Source organism: Nuphar pumila, chromosome 15 (genome assembly GCF_984573655.1).
Source record: "Nuphar pumila chromosome 15, dmNupPumi1.hap1.1, whole genome shotgun sequence".
NCBI classification, from domain to species: Eukaryota; Viridiplantae; Streptophyta; class Magnoliopsida; order Nymphaeales; family Nymphaeaceae; genus Nuphar; species Nuphar pumila.
In genome coordinates, this window is record NC_143263.1 from 23,971,608 (window position 1) to 23,995,435 (window position 23,828).

Here is a 23,828-nt window from a genome sequence, read left to right on the forward strand (position 1 = left end):
TCTCCATTGGCTGATGAAACATTCATAGAGGAATGTGATCCAAATGATGTACCAAGTGGATGGGCAAACAATGAAGAAGAAGAAGAAGAAGAAGAAGAAGAAGAAGAAGAAGAAGAAAGTCAAACTAGTGACGAGGAAGAATTCTCAAGCTAGTGAAAAAAATCTTATACTACAAACCTCTATTTAAATGCATTGTAATACTTGATGTGAGTTGTATTGCAATACTTGGTGTGAATGATTAAAAAATTTATTTCAATGTATTGTAATACTTGATACGAATGATTCGAATGCATTGTAATTCATCTGAATGTATTATAATTTATGCAATTAACGAATGATTTGAATTAGTGCAATACTTGATGTCAATGATTTGAATTATTTGAATGCATTGCAATGCTTGATGTGAATGACTTGAATGCATTGTAATACTTGATGTGAATTATTTGAATGTATTGTATGACATATGTTATTTGTTAGAATATGGTTCGTGGAGGTTATAGTGGTCGCTCATCCAGTAGTAGCCAGGCTCAACCTTCATCTTCACGGGCTCCTGTGATAGGTATATCATATAACTAATTAGATACTTGATTAGTTCAAATGCACATTCTGAGAACTTGGTGTGTATTTTTTTACAGATGATGTTGCGCCTGTACACGACCCACCTACACCAGTTGATCACACAAGTCAACAGCCAACACAGGAAACAGGGTCTTCACAGGCTGGCACAAGAAGACTCATTCGAATAGTGTATATCGATAATCGACCGTAAGTATTTTGTTTTCAATTATTGCATATCTTTTAAATATTTTATATTGATATTTACTGTGTAACAATTCATGTGCAGCACGAGGTTTGAGCCACAAGAAGTAGTACGGGAGATTAGGAATTCACTTCTTCAACATCTACCAGGACCAGTTGCTCAATGGAAAGAGTACCCAAAGGAGGTATTAGACAGATTGTGGTCCTCATTCATGGTATACAGTTGTTCCTCATAGTTAATGTGTTTCATATTTAATTTATTTAAACAATGTCTACTAACTTTCTGAAAATATTTGTAGGCTTCGAATCGCTTTGCAACTACGGTGGAAGAAAATGATGCAAGGAAGGTGTGGCAGAAGGTGGCTGCCAATCGATTTGCAGATATGCTGCACACTATGAAGACTGCAGCAAAAAAAGCATCTGGCGTAGTAGATGATCCATTACTGTGGAAGGGCCATGGTCCTATTACTATCAGGAGAGATTACTGGGATGAAATGTGCGATATGTGGGCGGGAGATGCATTTAAAAATCGCTCTGCGAAGGCTTCACAAAATCGATCGAAGATGCCCGAAGCCCATCTACACACAGGTGGATCTAAGACATTTGGGAGCCACCTAAAGAAAATGGTAACTCATCAATATATAATATTAATTTTATAAGTATAGTTGCAAATTTGTGTACTAAATCTTTTGTCATTTAACTTCGCAGGAAGCAGAAAAAGGAGGCAGTGTACCATATAAGGATGTGTTTGTAGAAACACATAAACGGAAGACCACGGGAGTCTTCGTATCAGAGAAGGCGAGAACGACAACGGTATGTATTAATTCTATTAATAATCATTGCAATATATATGCAAGTCATCATAATGTTATCATTAATTATTAATGAATACTTTAAACATTATTTTGTAGGAGGCATATGAGCAACAAATGGTAGAGCGATATGGTGAAGACGCTACTCAGCATCCATCATTTGATCCTACAGCATGGGTGACTGCAGCAGGTGAACCCAAAAAAGGTCGCGTGTTCGGGTTTGGGAGTAATATGAACACTTCACCAGTTATTGGTTCTTCCAGTTACGGCTCACCAACTTCTTGCGCCGACATAAGCTCCAAGCAGCCGACTATTCTTTCCGGTGATGATGTACGCGAGATCATTAATGAATCACTGAATAACTACTTCCAATACACCGTCGCCCCCTTTCTCCGAAATGAGATCAAGGCCGCTGTTCAGGATAGGGGATATTCGATTCCAGGTCCCTCTCAGGTATAATCACATATATAGTTTTTTTGACTATCTTAAAGCACATCTGAGCATGGTAGAATCACATATAGAGTTTTTCTAGATGCCTTAGAACACATATGAACATGCTATAATCACATATTCAATTTTTTTACTGCCTTAGCACACATATGAGCATGATAGAATCACATATATATATATATTTAACTTTTTGTCTGTCTTAGAGCACATATGAGCATGATAGAATCACATATAAAGTTTTTTTGATTGCATTAGAACACATAAGCATGCTATAATCACATATTCAGTTTTTTTACTGCCTAAGAACACATATGAGCATATTATAATCACATATTCTGTTTTTTGACTGCCTTAGCACACATATGAACATGCTATAATAACATATAGAGTTTTTTAACTGCCTTAGAACACATATGAACATGTTATATATCATTTATGATAGAATCACATATAAAATTTTTGGCTTTGCCTGCCTTAGAGCACATATGAGCATGCTATATTCACATATTCAATTTTTTTACTGCCTTAGCACACATACGAGCATGATCGAATCACATATATAGTTTTTTGCCTGCCTTAAAGCACATCTGAGCATGGTAGAATCACATATAGAGTTTTTTTATATGCCTTAGAACACATATGAACATGCTATAATCACATATTCAATTTTTTGACTGCCTTAGCACACATATGAGCATGATAGAATCACATATAGAGTTTTTTTATTGCCTTAGATCACACATGAGCACATGATAGAATCACATATAGTGTGTAATTTATTTCATTATATTTTGTTTATCAATACTGACTGTTCTTTTCTTGTGTAGGCTGCTAGCGATAATCAGGGTAGTGGAGCTGAAGGGACAGATAAAGACAATGAACAAGAAGACGCACAAAATCTTGGCGATGATTAGAGGACTGTGTTGAAGAAGTTCTATTTTTTTATTTTTCCTAATTGTAATTGTTGAATTGTAAATAATTAAACTTCTTAGTTTTAAGGTGGAACGATTAATTATTATAGATACTTGTTATATGAATTTTTTTGTGTGGTTTGTTTTTTATTTACAGGAAATATAAATTGTACAGGAAATATAAATTGTACAGTTCTCCGTAATTAATTTTTAAATAAATTTTTTTTTATTTTTTTTCGTTTTTGCGACGGATTAGCGACGGATGATTCCGTCGCTATTCATATTAATCTAGCGACGGCTTAGCGACGGAATTAAATCCGTCGCCACGCTGTGGTCGCCGTTTAGTACCGGCGGATTGGCGACGGAATATAGCGCTCGTTATTCCGTCGCAATTAGCGACGGACTTGGCGACGGAATTATTCTGTCGCCAGTTAGCGTCGAAATATTCGCGACGTAAGCATACTGTCGCCGCGTTGTCGCTAATCCGTCGCTAACATGGTTAGCGACGGATTAGCGACGGAAGGTGGTCGTCGCTAATCTACTGCTCTGTTGTAGTGTTTATTTAGTGCATTATGGAGAGGCTTGGGCCCACTGTATTGGTTAATCACCATATAGAGCTCAAAAAATTTCAAGCAATGAGAATTTTTGCAAGCTTTGGCACCAAGTTGACAATGAGACCTTGCTCAGGTCTTACATCAGTGAGCTGAATGAGGACCTTCTTATAGAAGTCCTAGCTACAATCGTGAGGAGTCTGGAGGAGTCTTACAAGGTGGCCAAGCTCCATGAAGAAAAGCAACACCGGCTCCAAGCGATGCAGAAGCCGAATCGGCCAACTGATCTATGTGATCGCTCTTCGGATGAACCACCCAAACTAGAGCTAACCAATGGGGTCACGTCAACTTCTAAAATGCAACAACGAATCACGAGTGCACAACATGAAGACCACCTTAAAAAAGGTTTATGCTTCAACTACAATGATAAATGCAAATTCAGACTCCAAAGAAGAAGATCTGTTGGACGAGGAGGGACCTTGCCATGGGGTCTCCTACCTTGCACCCTTGGGTGCCACTACACCCAATAACATGCAGATAATTAGCTTGCAAGGCAGATAGGAGGTGATCATGCTTGTTGACACTGTGGAACACCCACAACATCTTTCTTAAGGGTGTAGTTTGGAAAATCGGGTTGCAAAATTAAATAACACCTAAATTTTGATGTTATAGTTGAAAATGAATCATGCATTCAATGTGTGGAGGTTTGCTCAGATGCATGTATGCAGCTCCAAGGACCAAAGTATGTGTTAGACCTATACATCCTACCCATCCATGGTGTGGACATTATCTTCAATATGCAGTGGCTTTAGATGTTGGGTGAACTAGCTTAAAACTTCTTTTCCATGGAGATGTCATTCTGTAAGAATGAAAAGGAGGTCATACTAGTTGCCATCAAACCTCCAACAACTAAGAAGGTACAACCAAGAAGGCCATTGAAGTTGTCTCAGAGCACCCACTATGCATATTTATTCACTGCCCAAGCGGTAGAGCCGATTTTTTCCTTGAATGCCATCAATGTTCCTACTAATTGGGTTGAATGTTTCGATTGCCATATCCACAAATACTTGATGGAGGATGCATAGGCAATACTCTCTGACCCAAATGGTGTGGCTATTCATAGGGTTGTGGTCTCCACTTTGGAGGCAAAGTGGTGCAGAGTGTGGTGGTCTATTAGAACCCAAAATTTAGAAGATGATCTAGATCTATTGCCCAGAATTCAGACACCACCTTAAGAGCTCTGAGAGGGTCGATCAACATTGCGTGGGTCCTAGGGTGATGACATGGCAACGAATGTGGCTTTTCTAATTAAGGAAAAGCTAGTTGTTTAGAGTCTTAGTCATGAAGAGGAGATGCCGAACACATGGCATTACTAGGAGACAAGCCAATTAGTAGAAAGGTCCCACATGAGTAGGCATAAATTCAGAGAGTCCAATAGGACGTCCCACCCTCCCCCTTTTAGAAGTTTATTAATTATTTTTAATTAAGAGTCCTTAATTAGTTTGATTAATTAGTATAAAGTTCTTAATTATGTAAGATCCTAAACTTAGATGAGTTATTGACTTTTCTAATTAGATGGAGTACTAGATAATTATGACAACCCCAGCTCTCTCTATATAAGGATGTCTGAGGGAACTTATTTCATTATTGAATTTAATAAGAATTGAACTTTTTTTCAATTCTCTTCTCTCTTTCTCATTTATCTTTCTATTCTCCCTCTTTTTTCATGACCTCTAGTCCTCCATGAGCCCTCCAACATTTCAATCATACGAGGGATGAATGTCTAGTCCCTTCACTCAAGCCTATGCATTTTTCCTTCCCAATGAGTCAGGTGGCCTATCCGTGTTGCAGATTGTGTATCTGAGTTCTAAAACATGAGAAACTTCATCCCAGTCTGCTACAAACCTCAAGGTACCTTTATTACACTTCATTAGCCTTAGATTAGTTTGTGTTGACTTCTTAGGTCTCGAAACCTAAAATTGCATCTTATTGGGTGCCTGAAACTCCTGAATTGTTTAAACGGTTAACTTCTGACCATCAACAACCTCTCCTTATGTTTAGGTCATATCTCAGACCCTCACACACGTTCTTGAATGTCCCTAGAACTCTTGGACCACAGCCTTTCATTTTTGGACCAAAACTACACCTGAAACGCTTACTAGGTCCAGACTGTGCATACTCGATTTAGCCGTTTAACCAGGTTTTCACTGTTTTGCCCAATCCATAACTATGAGAAACCTCAAACCTCTTCTCCGCCATGTTCAGCATGGTTCTACACCTCTGGCACGTGTACCTAAGGTCCCACGATCTAAAAATCTTAGGTTCATTCCTCTTGAATTCACCAGACTCAAATTACAATATTCATCCATTGAAAATTCGAACCTACCTTTCGAGCCTTCTTCTAAATTGTCAACTTCAAAAGTTTTAGAGGTTTTAATAGTCAGTGAACACAAAGAGAGTGGGAGGGAACTGCAAAATTTTATACTATTAACTATGGTTGTTGGCCGTAGTTAATGATAAAAAGTCATAGTAAATAAGATTTAACTATGGCCAATGGTCGTAGTGGATAGTGCCATGTTTAATAACCACTAACTATGGTCGAGTCATAGTGAATATAGTTGTAGTAAATGAGCATAACACTCTCGCGAAACTTTGCAGAGCAGGTAAAAAAAACCCTCTCCACCTTTTTCCTTTTTTCGTTCTTCCTCAAACTCTACTCTCTCTCTCTCTCTCTCTTTCTTTGTAGAGCGGCGACAATGGTGTCGAAGCATACAAGCCCTCCTTGTCTCTTGCTTCCATCCCCATTCTACTAATCATTCAACTCTCGGAGCATGCATGACTCTCCCCTCACCTCGCATTCTCGCCTCGCCTCTCGTCACTCTCATCACCATTTTCGACATTTAGTGAGTCTCTCTCTCTCTCTCTCTCTCTCTCTCTGTGTGCTAGGGTTCCAAGAAGGCCACAGAGAAAGAAACCCCTAACCTATCGATCTGGTTAGGGGTTTTGATTAGGGGCATTGAAAATCTGTGGTAGCCATGACAGCACAGTGGGGATTTGTTTTTTTTTTTGTTTATCTTTTGTGAAAGACTGCGATATTCCCTTTTCTTCCGTAAACAAGTTGCGGCTAAATTTTCTGCTAATGCACTTATTCATTGGCCTGTTTTACTCAATTATATTGTTACATCAAAGTAATATCTCATCATGATATTGTTTACACTGAAATAGGATTTTATGACCATTTGAATATAGGATATATACTGATGTTGGAGATTTATTGTTCCTCCTGCATAAGTTTTATTTGAGCTAAATAGTCTAAAAGTATCAATTGCTCTAAAATATTGGAGACTTCTTGTTTTTCTTAGTTCTTATTTGGTTTGTATTGCATTTTGTCATATGAATAACTATGAACTAGTCCTAGATTTTTCAGCTGCACATGTAAAAAAAATGATGTCATCAGTGACTACTGTCATTAGCTACGGCCTCTGGTCGTATATAATAGTCATCATTGACTAAGACCTCTGGTCGTAGTTAATAATATTTTATCATTACTGAGTTAGTATCCTAATTTGCTATGGCAGACTTGGATTGGTTCCGAGCTCGAGCCAAGCTGAGATTGACTATTGTTCCAAAAAATTTTTACCAGGGTCATGAAAAAGTGAGATTCGATCCCTGATCTCTCAAAATAGTGCACACAAAAAAAAGTTACAGGGCATGATATTTGGACTCATCATCTTTTGGAAACAATAATTCTTGAGAATTTCTTTGCAAACATATTTCATATGTACCTTATGCGAGCCTTTTGAGCTTAATCTAGCTCAGTGACTTGATCAAACTTGGCTCTTTTATCCACACCGAGTCCGAAGTTGTGTTCAAGCTCGGCTCATTTATTTTTTAGAACGAGTTCGAGTTGAGCCTGAGCTAGCTCGGCTCTTTATGCATCCCTAGCCAGAGCCCCAACCCAGCAAGCCAACCCCTTCTGGGGCTATAATTGGCTGCTTGAAAATATCAGCTTGTGAAGAGGTTGCTATTGTGTCATTCTACGTAAAAGAGATTTACTAAATAGTAATTTAGAGAAGAATGCTTAACGTGTCAGATATTTACAAAAACCCACCTAATGTTTGGATTATTACGTTCCATTGCCTATTCTATCTATACACCTTTAAAATACCTGTTGAGGCATACAATAGCAATTTTGTTATTTTTTTTATAAAACAACAGAGTGTTGTGTTATCTTATGGTCTTTTGTTAACCGAAAAAAAACGAGTGCATTTTTATTACTTTTGTTTAAATAAACAGAGGCTAATTGAATCATTTTAGGACGAACTGTCTTTGAAACATAAACTATAAAATCAGCAGGCTAATCATAAATAACCAAACGTTAAGCATCTTTTTGTATAGGTGATAAATTAGATAGATTTTTTGTAAATTACTCTTTACTAAATTACCCTTCTATTATACTTCAATATCGTACATCACATAAAAGAAAAAAAACATAGGACGTTGGTGATAAAAATTACTTATTTTATAACAATTTCAAAATGACATTACAGTTAAATAAGCATTACTTCGCTTGGCCCTTGCAAAGATGGTAGAAAAATTGTTACTCACCCATCCTACTCAACCGATGCCTTTCATCAAAAAATACACATATCTCCTCAATTATCTCAACACCTTTTTTTTATTTTTCTAAAAATCTGCTTAATATGATTGTTAGGTTGGTTTATTCTTAATGGTAAAAATGCAAACTGAGAATTGGTTGAAAAAGGAAGGCTATCAATTGGCAAGCAGGTGTAATCTTTGACAATGTCATGAAGAAAAGGTGTGTGTGTTCTTTCATTATTTTCTCGAGGAACCAGGTTTGTGATGATTTGTCTATTGGTTGGGGGAGTTTAGACTTTCCTGAGGGAGTGTTAATTGTTGAACATCTTTGGCTTCATGGTGGGGAGTGGAGGTTTGTTTGGAGAGTTTGGTGGTTGTCGACACAAAAACTGGTTCGGTTAGAGAGGAATGATAGACTGTTCAACGATAAACATCAAAGTTCAGAAAAAATGGTTTTATGCTGAAATTGAAAGTAAAGAGAAGAGTCCAAAGAAAGTGGTCAGAGAAGGGTTTAATTCGATGGCTGGGTAGTAAGAGAATCCTGGTTTGAAATGGCATGTGGGTGTGTAGGTGTGTAACTAGAGTTTCAATTAGCTTCTGTTTTTTTTTTGAGAGAAAAGGCAAATCTGTTATATATTATTCATTGTAATACAACCTGTTCACATATTACAGTTCTATGTAGAAGTCATTAGCTAAGACGTACGGACAGGCATTTTAATGCAGATGAAACCAGTTTCGAACCGATGTCTTGGTTGTGCGAGCCACAACCCTTACTCAGTTCCTTAGCCTTTTCTATATCTTAAGTTGACGCAACTCCGTACCTTAGTGTTGTTATCGTTGTATATTAATTAGTGTTGTTAAAAGCGTGCCTTTTAAGTCTCACCTCACCTTGAGGAGAGACCCTCTATGCCTCAAGGCATTCATAATAATAATAAGTTTTTTTAGTTTCTCAATTATATAATCAGTTTTTTAGTTACTTTTTTATAGTTTTTTTAATTCTCAGTTGTATAATTAGTTTTTTTGTTATAATTTTTTTAATCCTGTTATGCTGTGTAGTTTTTTTCACAGCTATATAATTTGTTTCTAAGTTATATAATCAGTTTCTCAGCTACTTTTACATGTTAATCTTATATTTTTTATTATTTATTTAAGATTTTTTATTTTTTATTGTATGTTGCTTCATCATAATTTTTTTTTAAGTTTTCAAAAAAAAAATTGAGGCTTACCCTTTACCCCTCGCCTCAGTTTTTTGTGGAGTGCCTCCCTCAACGCTTTTCACAACATTGATATTAATATATTTTTACTTGTTTTTATGAGAACCAAAAAAGGTTACTTTATAAACACGTCTAATATGTAAAATAATTCAAAGACTTCTAACACCTGACTACAACTACAGAGCTAAAGACCTCCAAGTTGAAAGAGGTTGAGAGCTTAACGTGGGTGCTTTGTTGCAAGGCCTAAGCCAACTGAGAAATGAATCTAGTGACTGTGGAGAGAGTACTGGTGGAGCTTTACATAGCAGATACCCATTCATATCGATGATCAGCTTGATACCTCTCTGCCTATAACCAATGCCACAAATATCGAGAGATTTATGGAAAAACTCTTGAGAATATCACGAGAAATTACCTGAAAGGTTTAAACTTTAAATTCTCTAAAAAAATTCAAAAATATCACAAATTTTTGTAGAAACATAAATATCTTGTTTTAAACAAGACAATTATGTTTTTATCAGCTATTTACTGTAAAAAAAACATGTATTTTTTATTTTTTAAATAATTTGTATTTGTATTTTTTTTTATTGCTGCTAAAAAACCAGTTCTTTCAAACAATTTTATTTCTCACGAGTGTTTGGCTGCCCATATTTTGCCGTTTTTTAAAAATTTTGTCACCGTGCCTGCATCAGGATGTCCAAACTATTAGCGACGGTTTCTTCATCCTAAATAAAAAGGATTATAATAATAAAAGGATTAAGACAATAGATTTCAGTCATGTCATGTCGTGTGTGTATTGAATCTTTACACGGCGTGAAAAGGAAATGCAAGAACTTCTTTGCAACGTGATTCATTGGGCAATCAGCATTTTTTTTGCTTTAGAGGAGTGCATAGTAAATAGACCATACATACGAGCCCCTATTTGGGGAAAGTTCTCCTTGAAACAGAGCACCGAAGAGAGAGAGAGAGAGAGAGATACTTTTGGAAACTCCCATCCCATTTTCTCTCTCAGGTTGCTCCGGGCGAAAACGATAGTGGCGCCCTGAGTAAGGCTTCTCCCTTGTTTGTTTCCGTCGTCTCGGGGAGATGGGGCAGAAATCCTTGTTTACGACCTCGGAGGTACTTTGAGTTTCTGATTCTACCCTCCATCTTTTCCGCTCCACCCCTTGCTTCTTCCGTTCTTTTCCCTTGTCAATCTTGTACAAGAGTGAGGATGGTTTGGAGATTCACTTTTTCGTTTTTTTCATCTTTCAAGGAATCGGAATTCCGACGGAGTTTCTTTTTCCTTATTGTTTTCTCTTCTTCCTGTTTGGTTCTTGTCGATCGTTTTCGTTAAAGTTTGTTTTTTGTTGTTTTTTCGATTTCGCGAGTTTGTTCATTGTTGGGGTTCGGATTTTTTTTTTTTTGGTCATCGGGTTCTTGTTTGTTTCAATCGATGGGCTCTGTGAAACCCTAGTCTTTCGGAAGATGAAGTGCATATCTTTGGCGCGTTCCGAAGGCGGTCTTTGGATGCTTCAACTTGTCCCTGAATGTGGGATTTTGTTTTGTGTTAATGCTAAAATCCCAACTTGTCCCTCTTTTTTTTTCTTGAAAAGTGGGTGCGTCCAAACACCGATTAAGCGAGAGAAAGTTTACCATGCTGTAAATGCAGTCCTTTTATCTTAAAAAGTGTGATGAATTAGGATGCTGCAGTCTGGAACATACTGCAATGTACCTACTTATGCCCCACTTATCCGGATTTGGTGCCGTTGATGCTCCCAGTTATCCACAAAAATGGGATAAGTTGGGATATCGCATCCTGGGCTGTAATGCAATATCCCAACTTATCGTTTTGTGAAAAATTGGTATCTGTAAATGGGATCATGTATCTGAAAAAGTGGGACAAGTTGAGATTTTGAACTATGGAGCATAATGCAATATTTATACTTAAACTCTCTCCTTTTTGGATTAGTTGGTGCGTTCAAACATCATCTTATAGTATTAGAAATCTTGATTTGGGGCAGGGATGGTGCCTCACAGTGAGATGCGTTTATGTAATGATCTTCAATTAATGGAATCACTGAACTGCTGATGCCAGAAATCTACGTAATTTGAATTTTTGGGTAAGCTTTCAAAATGAACTGGAGGATCTAAGTCAATCATCAATTCAATCTAATGGATCCTGTTAAAGAAAAACATTGCTTTTAAGAGATGCATGCATGCACCAGAAAACGACTTGAATACGTTACAAACAACAGAGTGTTGCATCTCTCTGATTTGTTGGACACATTTTGCGATTGCATTGCCAATGGACTATGTGATTGAAATTTTGTACATGATTTCATGTAAGCAAATCATGTATACTTCCCCCATATTTGCTTATTGCTGCTCGCTACTTCAGTCGTCAGTCTATGTTGATACAATTATACAGCTTGATTAGTAAATGTAATGAGTGGACCATAGATGACAGCTTTTTGAGTTGCAACCTTGTGCTTTGGAGTATTTGGTATGTCACATGTAAATGATATCATGACCATGACCAAGACATGGACTCATGCACAAACAAGTATTCTTGGTTGCCTCACATTCTTGCTGTGTTACTGGTATTATAGCATTCTCGGTTCCTATGCAGTTTCTGATTCATGAACTGCATTGTGGACACTGGCCTTTAGTTTTCTAGGGACCAAGACAATTAAATACAGAGATTTTGGTGATAAACCAGCTGATACAATCTGCTAGTAAAATCCTTTTTGATGATTTAGGTTACTGAATACCAGATCAGAAATTACTGCTGTGTTACCCGGACAATTGTAGTTATAGGGTGCAACCTATGTCACAGGGACTCACCAACTAGGTGCCGCAACCGCGTCGCACCCGCACCCGATGCAGTCAACCTGACCCTGGGTGCAGTCAACACACCCAGGGTCATTTATGTCCAACTTTTGGACTATATATATATATATATATATATATATATATATATATATATATATATATATATTTTTTTGCCGCAGCCCCGCACCCTCACCCATGTGACATAGGGTGCAACAAACCTTGTGATTGTGTGAGAATATTTTCCTATCAAATGCTAAAGTTCTTTATAATAACATTTGAAAGATCAATTCCCCCAAATCCTACATAGTACTTCACAGTGAAAATAAAATGGTATTCCATCCTAACTCAGTTCTTTTCTTCCATTTTTTCAAGTCCTTAGATTGAACTGTCCATCTAATCTAGCAAATAAATATGTGTGTCCAATACAGGAATATGCTCTGCACATATCACAGTCTATCTGCTAAGACAGATGCCATCAGATAATTAAATAGAACACCATATAGAGACTTTATCAAGCAAGGGGGGAAAACGACCAAATGGGAACCCATCTGTTAAATTTTTAATGGCATAGAAGAAGAGCAATTCCAAATTAACAGACCAATATTATATTAAAAAACAACTACCAAGTAAACATGCACACAACAGAACTACCATAAAGAACATGCGGAAGGAAAGGAGCAACTAAATCACATTAAAAACTGAAATTCAATATGTTGGCTCCAATTGAGCTACTCTGACAACAGAACCATTTCTTAATAATTTTGTTCCTTTTCTTATTTCGCTTCTTTTCAGATTGAGCAAATGGAGAAGTTGTTTCATGATGCTGGAGGGAGGCCTTTGGATTGTAACTTTTATCAATCACTGATGGAAAAATTCAAGTATGCTCTCTGTCTTGATCTCAAAATGGCATTTTTGTCATAGAACTTGGATCAAGTTCAAAAGCTTTATTGTTGATAGTCTATTAAACATCTCCACTAATTACATGCCTAAAATTACATTGCTTTTGCAGTCTTTCTTCAGATCGTGCTGGAAAGGCAACAATACACTGGAAACAGGTCTGTTGTTGTCTTGTTGACCTGGCCTATGATTCAAAATATGTTTATGATGTGCCAACTCCATATCATTTTTTTTGTTTCTTTTTCTTGGACACATGTCATGCATAAGGTGCAAAATTGGTTCGAAAATAAGCAACAAACTGATAAAGCAAAAGATGCTCCCTTTCCCCTTGTGTTAATTGAAGAGAATTCTGTTCCCCATACCTGCTCTGAGAACAATGTGGAAACTTCTGCTATTGTGCATATAGGTGCGTATATTTTCCAAGTTTCAACATTAGCACTTGAAAGCTATTTCTGCTACTACATGACTTGAAACTCTGTACCTAGATCATAAGAAACATAAAGGTTTTTGGGAAAAATGTCTAGTGAAAACTGTTCAATTGGCATTTAGAAAATGTAAATGCAAATTGCTTTTGTGTTGGAAGAGCATGCGAAGATGGCAAAGTTTATGTCTTTCCTCAACATCTGAATGCATCCCTTGCTTGCATTTGCATTGCACTTCTTTTATGCTTTTGATGGTAAAACATCTAGTCATTCTTAGAGCAAGTGTATGCATCTCAAGATTTGCCAAAAGGTGTTTCTGTAGAATATAATCTAGAAAAGCATGCCCATCATTTTGGGCCAACATTCCCTAGAGCTGGACTTATCTTCGTTGAATAGGTTGTCTAGTTATGTAAGTTGCTTTCATCTTAGTGACAGAAAGGTCGTTAATGTTAAAAAATTACATTCCTTGGGAAGTTTCTTTTGCTCTGTGAGATGAGAATAAGATGAACAAGGTCAAAGCCAGACCTTTTTTTTTTCTTTCGCACAACTTTTTTCTCTTATGTTTGTTTATTTATTGGGATGCCAGCTTCCTGCAAGAAAGATGTCAAAAAGATGTATCATAAAGACATTCTAGGCATCTTTTTATAGATAGGATCTTGGATAATATGCAGATTTTGTTTTCAGGAAGCCACTGATGTTGCATACTGTAGGCTATGTCACATGGGTGCGGGTGCGGATATGGGTGTGAATGCGGCGATGCGGTACTTTAAAAAAAACTTGGGTGTGGGGGTGCCGGGAGGATATATATAATTTTTAACAGTTTTAAGATAACACTAATGAAATAAAAACAATTATCATATCATCAATTCATCATGCATAAATTCATGCAATAAATCAAATTAACAATCTACAATTGTTATTCCTTATCAATAAAAAATAACACCACAATTAAATCAACCTAAATATATTATAGCTATGCTAAATAGCATGCTTGGGTTCGGTCCTTGCGCCAACGAGGGGAGGAGAAGGAAGAAGAAGAAAGAGAGAGAAAGAACAAGAAAGAGAGGAGGAACAAAGAGAGAGAGAGGGAGAGAGAGTTGTCGTCGCTGTTAGAAGAGGAGAGTCGGGTTGTCGTCGCCATCGGAAGAGGAGTCAGGTTGTCGTCGTCGTCGGAAGAGGAGTCAGGTTGTCGCTGCTGTCGGAAGAGGAGGACAAGAGGAGTCGGGCCATCACCACCATCAGAAAAGGAGGAGTCGTGCCCTGACACCCCCCCCCCCCTTTTTTTTAAATGGAACAAAATATACTCGATCAAAGTTGACCAAGTCTATTTTGGATAAAGATAACTCTGAGTGTGGGTTGACCACACAAACTATTGACCACACCCGGTGCGGCAAAACGTGAATTTTGCCGCACCCGCATCGGGTCGACGTGGGTGTAGCATTTGGCAAGTCCGTGTGACTTATCTCGTAGGTATATAGTGGTTAACCCATTCTACAGGACAAACAGTCTGTGACTAGTGTGTGCTAATATTGTAAACTACATCTGGTGGTGGTCAGATCTTGATTGTTTGAATTACAGTTTTAGAGATTTAGAATTGCATGCTTCATGAATCTCATCCAAAGAATCTCTAGGACCTAACATTGCAGCTGAAGAGTACCTGTGGAAAGTGTGTTATCTTTGCAAGAAATACTAAAGTGTATGAAGGAAATGTAATGTTATTTGGCAATGCCATCTCACTTGGACAAAATATGGAAGCATAGGAAATTCTTCTGAACTGTCAAGGAAATTTCAACCATTACGACACGTTGTGTATTGGATTGCAGATTGCTGGTCAAAGACCCTGGTATGCTGCTTTAGGATCATTTGAACTATACAGACCATGTTATGCTAAGGTATGCTGGTTCATGAGTTGTGTTTGAGGCTAGAAGTAGAGACTCTGGTAAACCCTCATCCATGTTAGCACTACAATGTTACCTCTGCAAATCTCTCACCATTGAATCTCAACTTTCAAGGCTGTAGGTTCCACCTGTTTTTGTCCTTGCAATTAACTTCAGATAAGATGTCTTACTAACTGGTTGATGCAGACGTCATTTTGTCTGATTAACCTCACACACTTGTAGAGCTTGCTATAGCGTGCAGTTTATGCTTTTCTTTTTGGATTCTTTTTTTTATCCTTTGCTGCTCATCCCGTGACCTATGGTGCCACATGGTTTTGGCTACATGGGTCACCACTAAGCAGGCTCGATCCTGTGATCTTTTGTATTCTTTTGTTATTTCTGTATCATCTTACGTGTAATATGAGAAGATATCTTCTAAAGATTCAACCTTTCTCTAGCTGCTTGTACTTTTTATTGCTTTTCTGATCTCAACCCAACAACTCTTTCTCATGGCTGTACCTGTTAAAATATGTATTTGGTATTCTTGCTTTCAATTAAGATAAACAATGAACAATGCACATGGCAGGGTTTCTATTAGAACTCCTTCATGACTAATATGTGCTCATTATTCATTCAAAACCTTTTTTATTCTTATAATGCTTGGTGTTTGTCATATACCATGATGTTTTTGGGGCATCAACTATTCATATTTATATATTATTCTTCCATAGGTAAGAAGACTCCAGATCTATCTGAGTTAGAGTTCGAGGCTAGGTCTGCAAAAGATGGTGCATGGTAAGAATCCACATCTTTTGGAGTGGAAAGAATGAGATTATCGTACAAACTCCCCATTTCTTCCTGTTGATTTCTTTCCCATATGTTTGTGGCATTCTTTTTTATGGCATAAGAGTTAATTTTGTGCATGAAAAGAGGTCATTTCATTTGAATGATCTAAACCTTCATAAACACGCTCAGTTTTCCATTTCTTACATGCTTATGGACATTTATACGAAAGTAAAAACCAAAGTAAGGTACTAAGGTGATACCTATGTCACACAGACACGCCATTGGCCCCGTACCCATGTACGGATTCGAGATTCAGTGTGGGTACACCCTGGGTCGGGTCCAACCTATACTCGACCCAAATCTTTTTTTAAGGGTTTTTGACCCCTCTCTCTATTTCCCTCTTCTCTCCCCTCCCTCTCTCTCGTTTCCCTGCTTCTCTCTCTCTAGTTTCCCCCCTCTCTATTTCCCAGAGAGAGAGAGAGAGAGAGAGAGAGAGAGAGAAGAAGAAGGAACGAGAGAGAGAGTGAGGGAGAAGAAATGAAGGAGGACGAGAGAGAGAGGAAGAAGAAGAAACGGAGGAGGAAGAAAGTGGTGGAGAGAAAGAAAGGAGGAGGAGGGGGGAAGCGTACCTGGCTTCTCCTTCCTCTTCTTCTTCTGTCCATGTTGGAGAGAGAAAGAAAAAGAACCCAACATATTTCACATTTTATAAATATATATATATATAAGATGGATTGGGTATATATATATAGTCGTGTCCCCATACCCGTACCCGTACCATGTGACATAGGGTGATACTTTTTCATTTCTTTTCATCTCTAACAGAGTTGCTTTTAATATTGCTTTGGGAAATTTTCAAATGCCCACCAAATTTTTTTGTATAATTCATGTGCACAGCAAAAGTTTGGGGTTTTCAATTTTCCCCCAAAGTTTTGTTATTGTTAATCGAACACCCCCATGCATAAACTGTCATTAGATTGTCCTTGGGTTAACACTAACTCATGTTGAAGTTACCATTTTACTGTTGTATCAATTGAATTGCACACACATAGGTGCTTTTCCTCATGATTAAAATTATTATGTTACCCTTTAGAAGTCCAATCTAGCTGCCCTATTAAAAGTAAGTTTGACCCTGGATGCACCAACCCATGGTTCAAAATTACTATTTTACCCTTATAGCAAATGCATTGTTAGTTAGAAGCATTGTCTTGCCCATATAACGTGAATTTTTTGTGAGTATTTATCCCTACTCCAACAGACCCTTTGCATAGTCATAAAAATAGAATGGTTATGGACTTGAGCATGCTTGAAAATGGGTCTGGATTTAATGAGGGCAGTGCAGGTTTCCTAATAACTAGGCTCTCATTTCAGAAAGGAGAATGGCTACAATAGCCATTTTAGTAGATAAATAACAGAAGTTGGTGGTGGTAACTAAATTTGGTGTCATTTGCTTAAACCAAACTAACTCTTTGGGTGTCATTTGCTTCAACCAAACAAACACTTTGGGGGTAAATTGGCAAATAGCTTGAGAGAATCTATTGTCTTTTCTCTTAAGAAATTTTCTAGGAAGCAGGATCTTCTATTTCACATGGGTAAAAAAAAGACACTTTAAATGTATGAAATCATAGTAATATGTGGATATTCTCTGTTATCACTGTATCTGCTGCTTCAAGAAAGAAAATGGAAACTGACTTTGTTGTAAGTCACTTCCACATACCTCTGCTGAATTCTCTTTGCTAGTTCAGAAATTGCCATCTTCCTGTCATTGTACAAACATTAGGTACTGTTGCATGTCTTCTGCCAGTGTCAGTAAGGCATTCTAGATGGTCCTGTGTTTGTGTGTTATTCATAAAACTTACATCCTAAGTATCCTATTTTGCAAAGTCAGCCATGCATAGTTCTCTTTCTCATGTATGTTTGCTGAAGAGATACATATATATTATTGCTAAAGGCGTTCCTACTATGTTGGAAGAGTTTTTGCTTTAGGTTGTGCTTCAGACATTTCTGTGATTATCCTATCATTGGTTTGGCAGGTATGATGTAGCAATGTTCCTTGCACACAGAATGCTTGATTCTGGTGAACCTGTAAGGAGTTTTATCATAACTTTTTTTTTGTGAACTACATTTAATGCTTATATCTTGACCAACACAGAGGCTGGTCGTGTTGGCTTCAAAACTTTATTTGACTCAATGAGTTGGGGAACTTGTAATGACTAGGCCCAAAATCAGCCTGACCACCCAAGTTAGTGTAGCATTTTACTTTATGCACAGTAAAAGATAGAAGCAAGTGGATTCATGATCTGCTTTCTTTGTGGATTTCATGGTATCAGGACTATGCTCATCAGATGCCAAAATAGGATCAGTTGGAGAAAGCAATGTTGTGAAAAGCATTGAGGTGAAGTGAATCGTTCCACCAAAACATGAAGCGAGGTGTAAGCTTCAAGGCATAAAGCGTAAGCCTCAAAAATATATTTTTTAAAACTTTTAAAAAATATCTAAAATACAAATAAATAAAAAATGCTTTATGCATGAATCAACAACAAATAAACAATAAGAAATATCAAATAAATATCGAAAAATATAAGAATGGCATATAAAAGTAACATTAATGCAACAACTTGATCTATCTAATTATCTAACAAATAAAATATGAGCATTCAATGAAAATTTAATTAACAAAATCACTAACAATTAAATTGTTCAACATCATGTCATCACCATATAATGCATATTAGCATTAACAAACTAAAAGTTAATGTATTTGTCCAAGACTCTCCAAAATGAAAGTGTTACAACATTCACAAATGCAAATAAAGGACAAAAAACAGAGGCAAGTGCCCATAGTCCTATGAAGAACATAATCACATTACACTGACACATGTACATGTAATTAAAAGAAGAAGAAGAACAGAGGAAGGAGGGAAGAAAAGGAGGAAAGAAGAACAAAGGAAGAAGAAAAAAGAGAGGGAAGAAGAGACGAAGAAGAGGGAGAGAGAGAGTGCCGCTGGTGGTGGATGCCATCGGTGGTGATGCCGGGGAGCAAAGAGACGAAAGGGGGCCCACCCACCCTCTTGTTTTTTTTTATTTTTTATTGTCAAATGAGGCCTTTGACCTACATAGAAAGGAGACTTCAAAAAGCCCCTTGCCTTGCGACGAGGCTCGCTTTCAACAACACTAGGTGAAAGTGATAATTCTTCTGCAAAAAGTTCCTTTGATATTTAAAATCATATGGCTGTGCTCGTATGCTTGGCTCTAAGCTCCATGCATACTTGAGCTAAAACAGTTTGCAATGATATAACTTGATATCTTTCTACAGTAAAGAAAAAGCAAAAAGTTGAAACTCAACTGTTGAAAATAAACTGTCATATCGTCTAGGTTTTACCTGTAATGTTAGCCACCAAAGCCTTCCAGTTCTAAGACCTTAGGATGCCCGACATTTGAGTTGTATGACACCATTTGACTGTGAATTTGTGTGAGGGTTGCATTTTTCTGTTGACTGGTAATCTGTTTGTTGCTGAAAAATAGATATTGTATTTAATGGTTGTGATAGCTTGATATCTTGCTAACTGATTACCTGTCAACAAACTTGTGTAATATATGCATCTATGTTGCAGGAAGTACGTGTAAGATTTGCTGGATTTGGTGCTGTGGAGGATGAGTGGGTCAATGTCAAAAGAGCTGTCCGGCAGCGTTCACTTCCATTAGAACCTTCTGAATGTATGAAAGTTAAGCCTGGGGATCATGTCCTCTGTTTTCGGGTAAGTTTTTCAGAACAGAATAAAGTGAACAAGAGAAAAGTTCTACTGTAAATGTTTTCTGTTCCACTAAATCTTAACTTTTTTTCGATTCTACTAAATATTTTTAGGAGGGGAGAGAGCAAGCTGTCTACTTTGATGCCCATGTTGTGAAAATTGAAAGGAAACGTCATGATATAAGGGGCTGCAGATGCCGTTTCCTGGTTCACTACGTCCATGACAAAGCAACGGTAACAATTTTTGCACTTGGAATAAATGACAGACTGGACTTCAATTTTTCCAACTCGTTTTTGCTGCATTGTTGCTGCTGCTGTTATTTTTTCATGTTGGGTTAGCAGTCATAAATGGGAAAGGCGACCACATTCCCAATCAGAATTGCACTCAAAACCTTTTTTTACATTATGTGACTTGGAGCTAGTATTCTTTCCAATGGCAGGAGACAGTTTCCCTGAGAAGATTATGTAGCCGTCCTGCACTTCCCAATGATCCAGACCTGGTGCCGAACTGATCATTCACTTCGATCTACTACACATTTTGTTGTCAAGCCTTTACAATTATGTTGTTTCATTTTCCCCTTGAGGGTTTCCGCTCCATGCCTGTATTTTGTTGCGGAACTTTTTGCTTTCTGCCGTTAACTTCCCGTAATTAATGTACGGAGAAAATTATTGCTTCTCGTGAGTAGTTTTTACCAAATACACGGATCAGAAAATGTGATAGTGATTTCGGCGTCCAAATGGTCCGTTTTTGCCATTTGAAATTTTAATCATGGGCTATCGATTGCAGGGGCTTGGTGCTTGTTTACCTTGCATGTATGATAAAGATAGTGCCCAGTCCACTTTTTGTTGCACATTTAGATTTTCTGATTTTTGGAGAAACAGGATTTTAAAGGATGACCACATGTAAAGCCTGATGATGATGATTGTTTTTATGATTCTATTTTCCAGCTGTAGATTAAATATGAAACAATTGATTATGGTCTAGAAACACGGGGAAAAAACATTTCTTTGCTGGGCCAGACGAGCGCCCCTATGTGAATGCTAGGGGGGCGCTTGAATCTTGAATAGCGCTGGACAAGGTCACCATGTTCAGGACAGTCCTTGCTTAATGTTTGCATCTAACCACAATAGAACACTACTGTCCATGTGCTGTGCGCAGGCAACTCATATGTTTAAAATTTGGGTATTTTGATTTTAAAAAATCATATTTTAAGTATAAAAAGAAAGATTAGCATGCATTCATTCAATAAATTATAAAAATAAATATTAAAATATACTTAATAAATTATAAAATTAAGAATTAAAATACAAAATTCATAAAAAATTATTTTATATCTACTGAATAAATTACAAAAATATAGAGATTTAAATACAAAACACAATCTAAAGCATATCTATAAAAGAAAGTAGGTTTTAACATGCCAATAAATTACAAAAACCTTAAAATCTAATCATATCTTAAAAAATAGATTTAGCAAGCATTTACTCAGTAAATTATGATAATAGGGATTAAAATATAAATTTCTTTAAAAATTAAGCATACCCAAAAAAGTTGAATTTATTCAATAAATTATAAAAAATAAAATTAAAATTAAAATTAAAATATAAAACCCTAAAAATCTAATTATACAAAAAAAATTGAATTTAACATGCATCACAAAATGAATTTAAAAAATAACCATTAAAAAACAAAAAACCTAAAATCTATACAAAATTTGATTATTTTAACAATTCTTAACCCTAAAATCGAATTAGGGCCCACTGTGTGAGAGAGAGTACTGTCATTCCTCACCGACAAGTGCTTTGTTTAAATGGGCATAGTCAAATGTGCCTCTTATATTAAATTAAGGTGAGCGGCACCTTTTCTTGGGGTGTGATTTTTGAAGTAACGCTTTTGAGCAAATGGTTTACGATTGAATAACGAGAATATCAAAATCTCGTGATATTATCAAGAATAATTCATTTTCCTAATATCACAAGATTTTCAAAATCTCGGTGATATTTGTGACTATACCATGATGTTCCGTGGAGAAGGGCAAAACATCATGGGGCGGTGAAACACCCTCCAGCAGTGTCCGCGCTGCCCTGCTTTTGCATGAGCACACATGGGCTGCACGCTTCAGGCAGTCTAGTATACCCCTACCCCTTCGACTCCCCTTTTTTTTCAACTTGTGCACCTATGTCCGTTCCATGATGTTATGCAGGGAGGGGCAAAACATCATGGGACGGTGAAACACCGTGTCCACAGGATGCTTCAAGCAGTGCCAGCACTGCACCATGTTTGCATGGGCACCACGCAGCAGGCATCCCAAGTACGGTGCGTTCCACCAATTCAAATGCCCCCTAAATGACGAGGAAAAATGAGGGACCGTTCGCCCAGACCTCGTTCAGAGATCTGTAAGTTGAAAGCAAACAGCCGAAGTCTGATTCTTTAAAGCTTTTATCACAGTGCAATCCTTGAATCTGGTGGCTTAGCTTTCATAATGATATAGAAATGTATATGGTTGACCACTGGAAAAAAGAAACGAAAAAACGAAAAGCAAAACACGCCACCAAAACCTTCAGGCAGAACCAAGCCCAGGTCTTGGTTTGGTTTCAGGCAGCACAGTCCAAAGTGCAAAACCTGACCATTCTGAAATAGATACTCTAAAAAGTTATTGGATTCCCAACTTATCGTCAACCCTTAATTGAATTGAAAGCAAATAGAATCTTCACTAACGAAATTTCATAGAAAAAAGGAGACTTGGAAATAAACGGAGGTTCGGTTCGGATCCCCCCTAGTGCACTTTTAGCTTCTGCTGCATAAGGCAAGGAAATTCACTTTAAAAAGCTTAAAAACACCCCAGTTTGGAGAATATGACGAAGCTCAATGTCAAAGCACTCAGATGCGTGAACTTTGCCCAGACTCAGAGAGAGCTCCGGCTGATGAAGATTCTATAACCCCCAAGCTTTAAGATGAAAAGCAGTTAAGTCTTCAACAATTTCATTGATCCTAATCCCCCAAAACGGTAATCATGGAATTTTTGTGCATGCATTACCAAGTGGAGCGACTTAACACCTTTGGATATGGAAGCCTCAAGGTCTCCAATGCCAGAATTGCAACAGAACTCATCCATAGTTCCCAGCCCAGGTCAAAATCCACCCATGATCATCTCAAAGTGTGAAGCCTACATATCTGGCTGCAAAAATGTATTTGATGTTTTCTCCCGGAGAGGCCTCACGAAGAAATGTATTTGAAATTTTTTGGTATTGAATGTGGCCAGATATAGGTTCTGAATAAAGGATTACACTTACTTTCCTTGGATAATGCATCAATCCTCTGCTTGCTTGGGCGCTCCCATAGAGCAATTCCGAGACTCCTCCCACTGTGCCAACCACCCCCTACCTCCAACCCCAACTTTCTCCAATTACCATATTGAACCTGTCATCAACGTTCATGGGATTGATACAGACCATGCATCCAGAACCCCACGGAGAGCAGACCCCGTACGATTGCACACCTCCGGTGGATAACTGCAAGAGAAGCCAATCCATAGCCTTAGTTTACTGGTATCATATCATACTGATATTGCAGAACATCCTTCTGCCAACGAGACAAATAAAGACCAAGATCCTACTATTCCAGGAATATGAACTCAGAAAAAACCGAGAGAGAGAGAGAATAGCCAATATCCCAGTAGGAAGGATCAGGATAACCATGAAGCCATTAAAGCCAACAGAAATAACGAAACTCGACGCCCAGAGGAAATGCTCCTGGTTCATCATTCACTTGACATGCCACTAAAATACTTGCCAATTAAACCCCCAGCACAATAAAATCTCGCCAACAAAACATGGTTGGTTCCTCTATATCAACCAGATGCATTCTCTCAGGTACATTCCAACTCTTCTCCTATGTTAACCAAAAAGACTTGTTAATTTTTTTTATAGGCAAGCTGGGGTTAGGCAGACCCCTACCAGTTAATACAACTATACCATTGGGTTTTGA

General features: G+C 37.5%; 2 protein-coding genes across 2 annotated transcripts; both read left to right on the forward strand.

The window, feature by feature from the left end:
• Positions 1-1,776: 1,776 nt before the first annotated feature.
• LOC149814826 (uncharacterized) lies at positions 1,777-3,147 on the forward strand. Its single transcript, XM_089990043.1, has 2 exons — positions 1,777-2,024; positions 2,849-3,147. Exons 1-2 carry the CDS (start codon positions 1,803-1,805, stop codon positions 2,933-2,935), a joined length of 309 nt encoding a protein of 102 aa, XP_089846169.1. The 5' UTR covers positions 1,777-1,802; the 3' UTR covers positions 2,936-3,147.
• A 7,103-nt stretch (positions 3,148-10,250) lies between these two features.
• Positions 10,251-20,515, forward strand: LOC149814827 (protein SAWADEE HOMEODOMAIN HOMOLOG 2-like). Its single transcript, XM_089988644.1, has 9 exons — positions 10,251-10,415; positions 12,903-12,988; positions 13,120-13,165; positions 13,275-13,413; positions 16,038-16,101; positions 18,123-18,174; positions 19,704-19,847; positions 19,955-20,074; positions 20,281-20,515. Exons 1-9 carry the CDS (start codon positions 10,383-10,385, stop codon positions 20,350-20,352), a joined length of 756 nt encoding a protein of 251 aa, XP_089844770.1. The 5' UTR covers positions 10,251-10,382; the 3' UTR covers positions 20,353-20,515.
• Positions 20,516-23,828: the final 3,313 nt, after the last annotated feature.

Bases quoted from the DNA above. Each gene is read 5' to 3' on its own strand.
- LOC149814826 (XM_089990043.1), top strand. From the start codon at position 1,803: ATGAACACTTCACCAGTTATTGGTTCTTCCAGTTACGGCTCACCAACT. The intron at 2,025-2,848 runs GTATAATCACAT...TTTCTTGTGTAG, and splicing joins CGATTCCAGGTCCCTCTCAG to GCTGCTAGCGATAATCAGGG.
- LOC149814827 (XM_089988644.1), top strand. From the start codon at position 10,383: ATGGGGCAGAAATCCTTGTTTACGACCTCGGAG. The intron at 12,989-13,119 runs GTATGCTCTCTG...TTGCTTTTGCAG, and splicing joins TCACTGATGGAAAAATTCAA to TCTTTCTTCAGATCGTGCTG. The intron at 19,848-19,954 runs GTAAGTTTTTCA...AAATATTTTTAG, and splicing joins ATCATGTCCTCTGTTTTCGG to GAGGGGAGAGAGCAAGCTGT.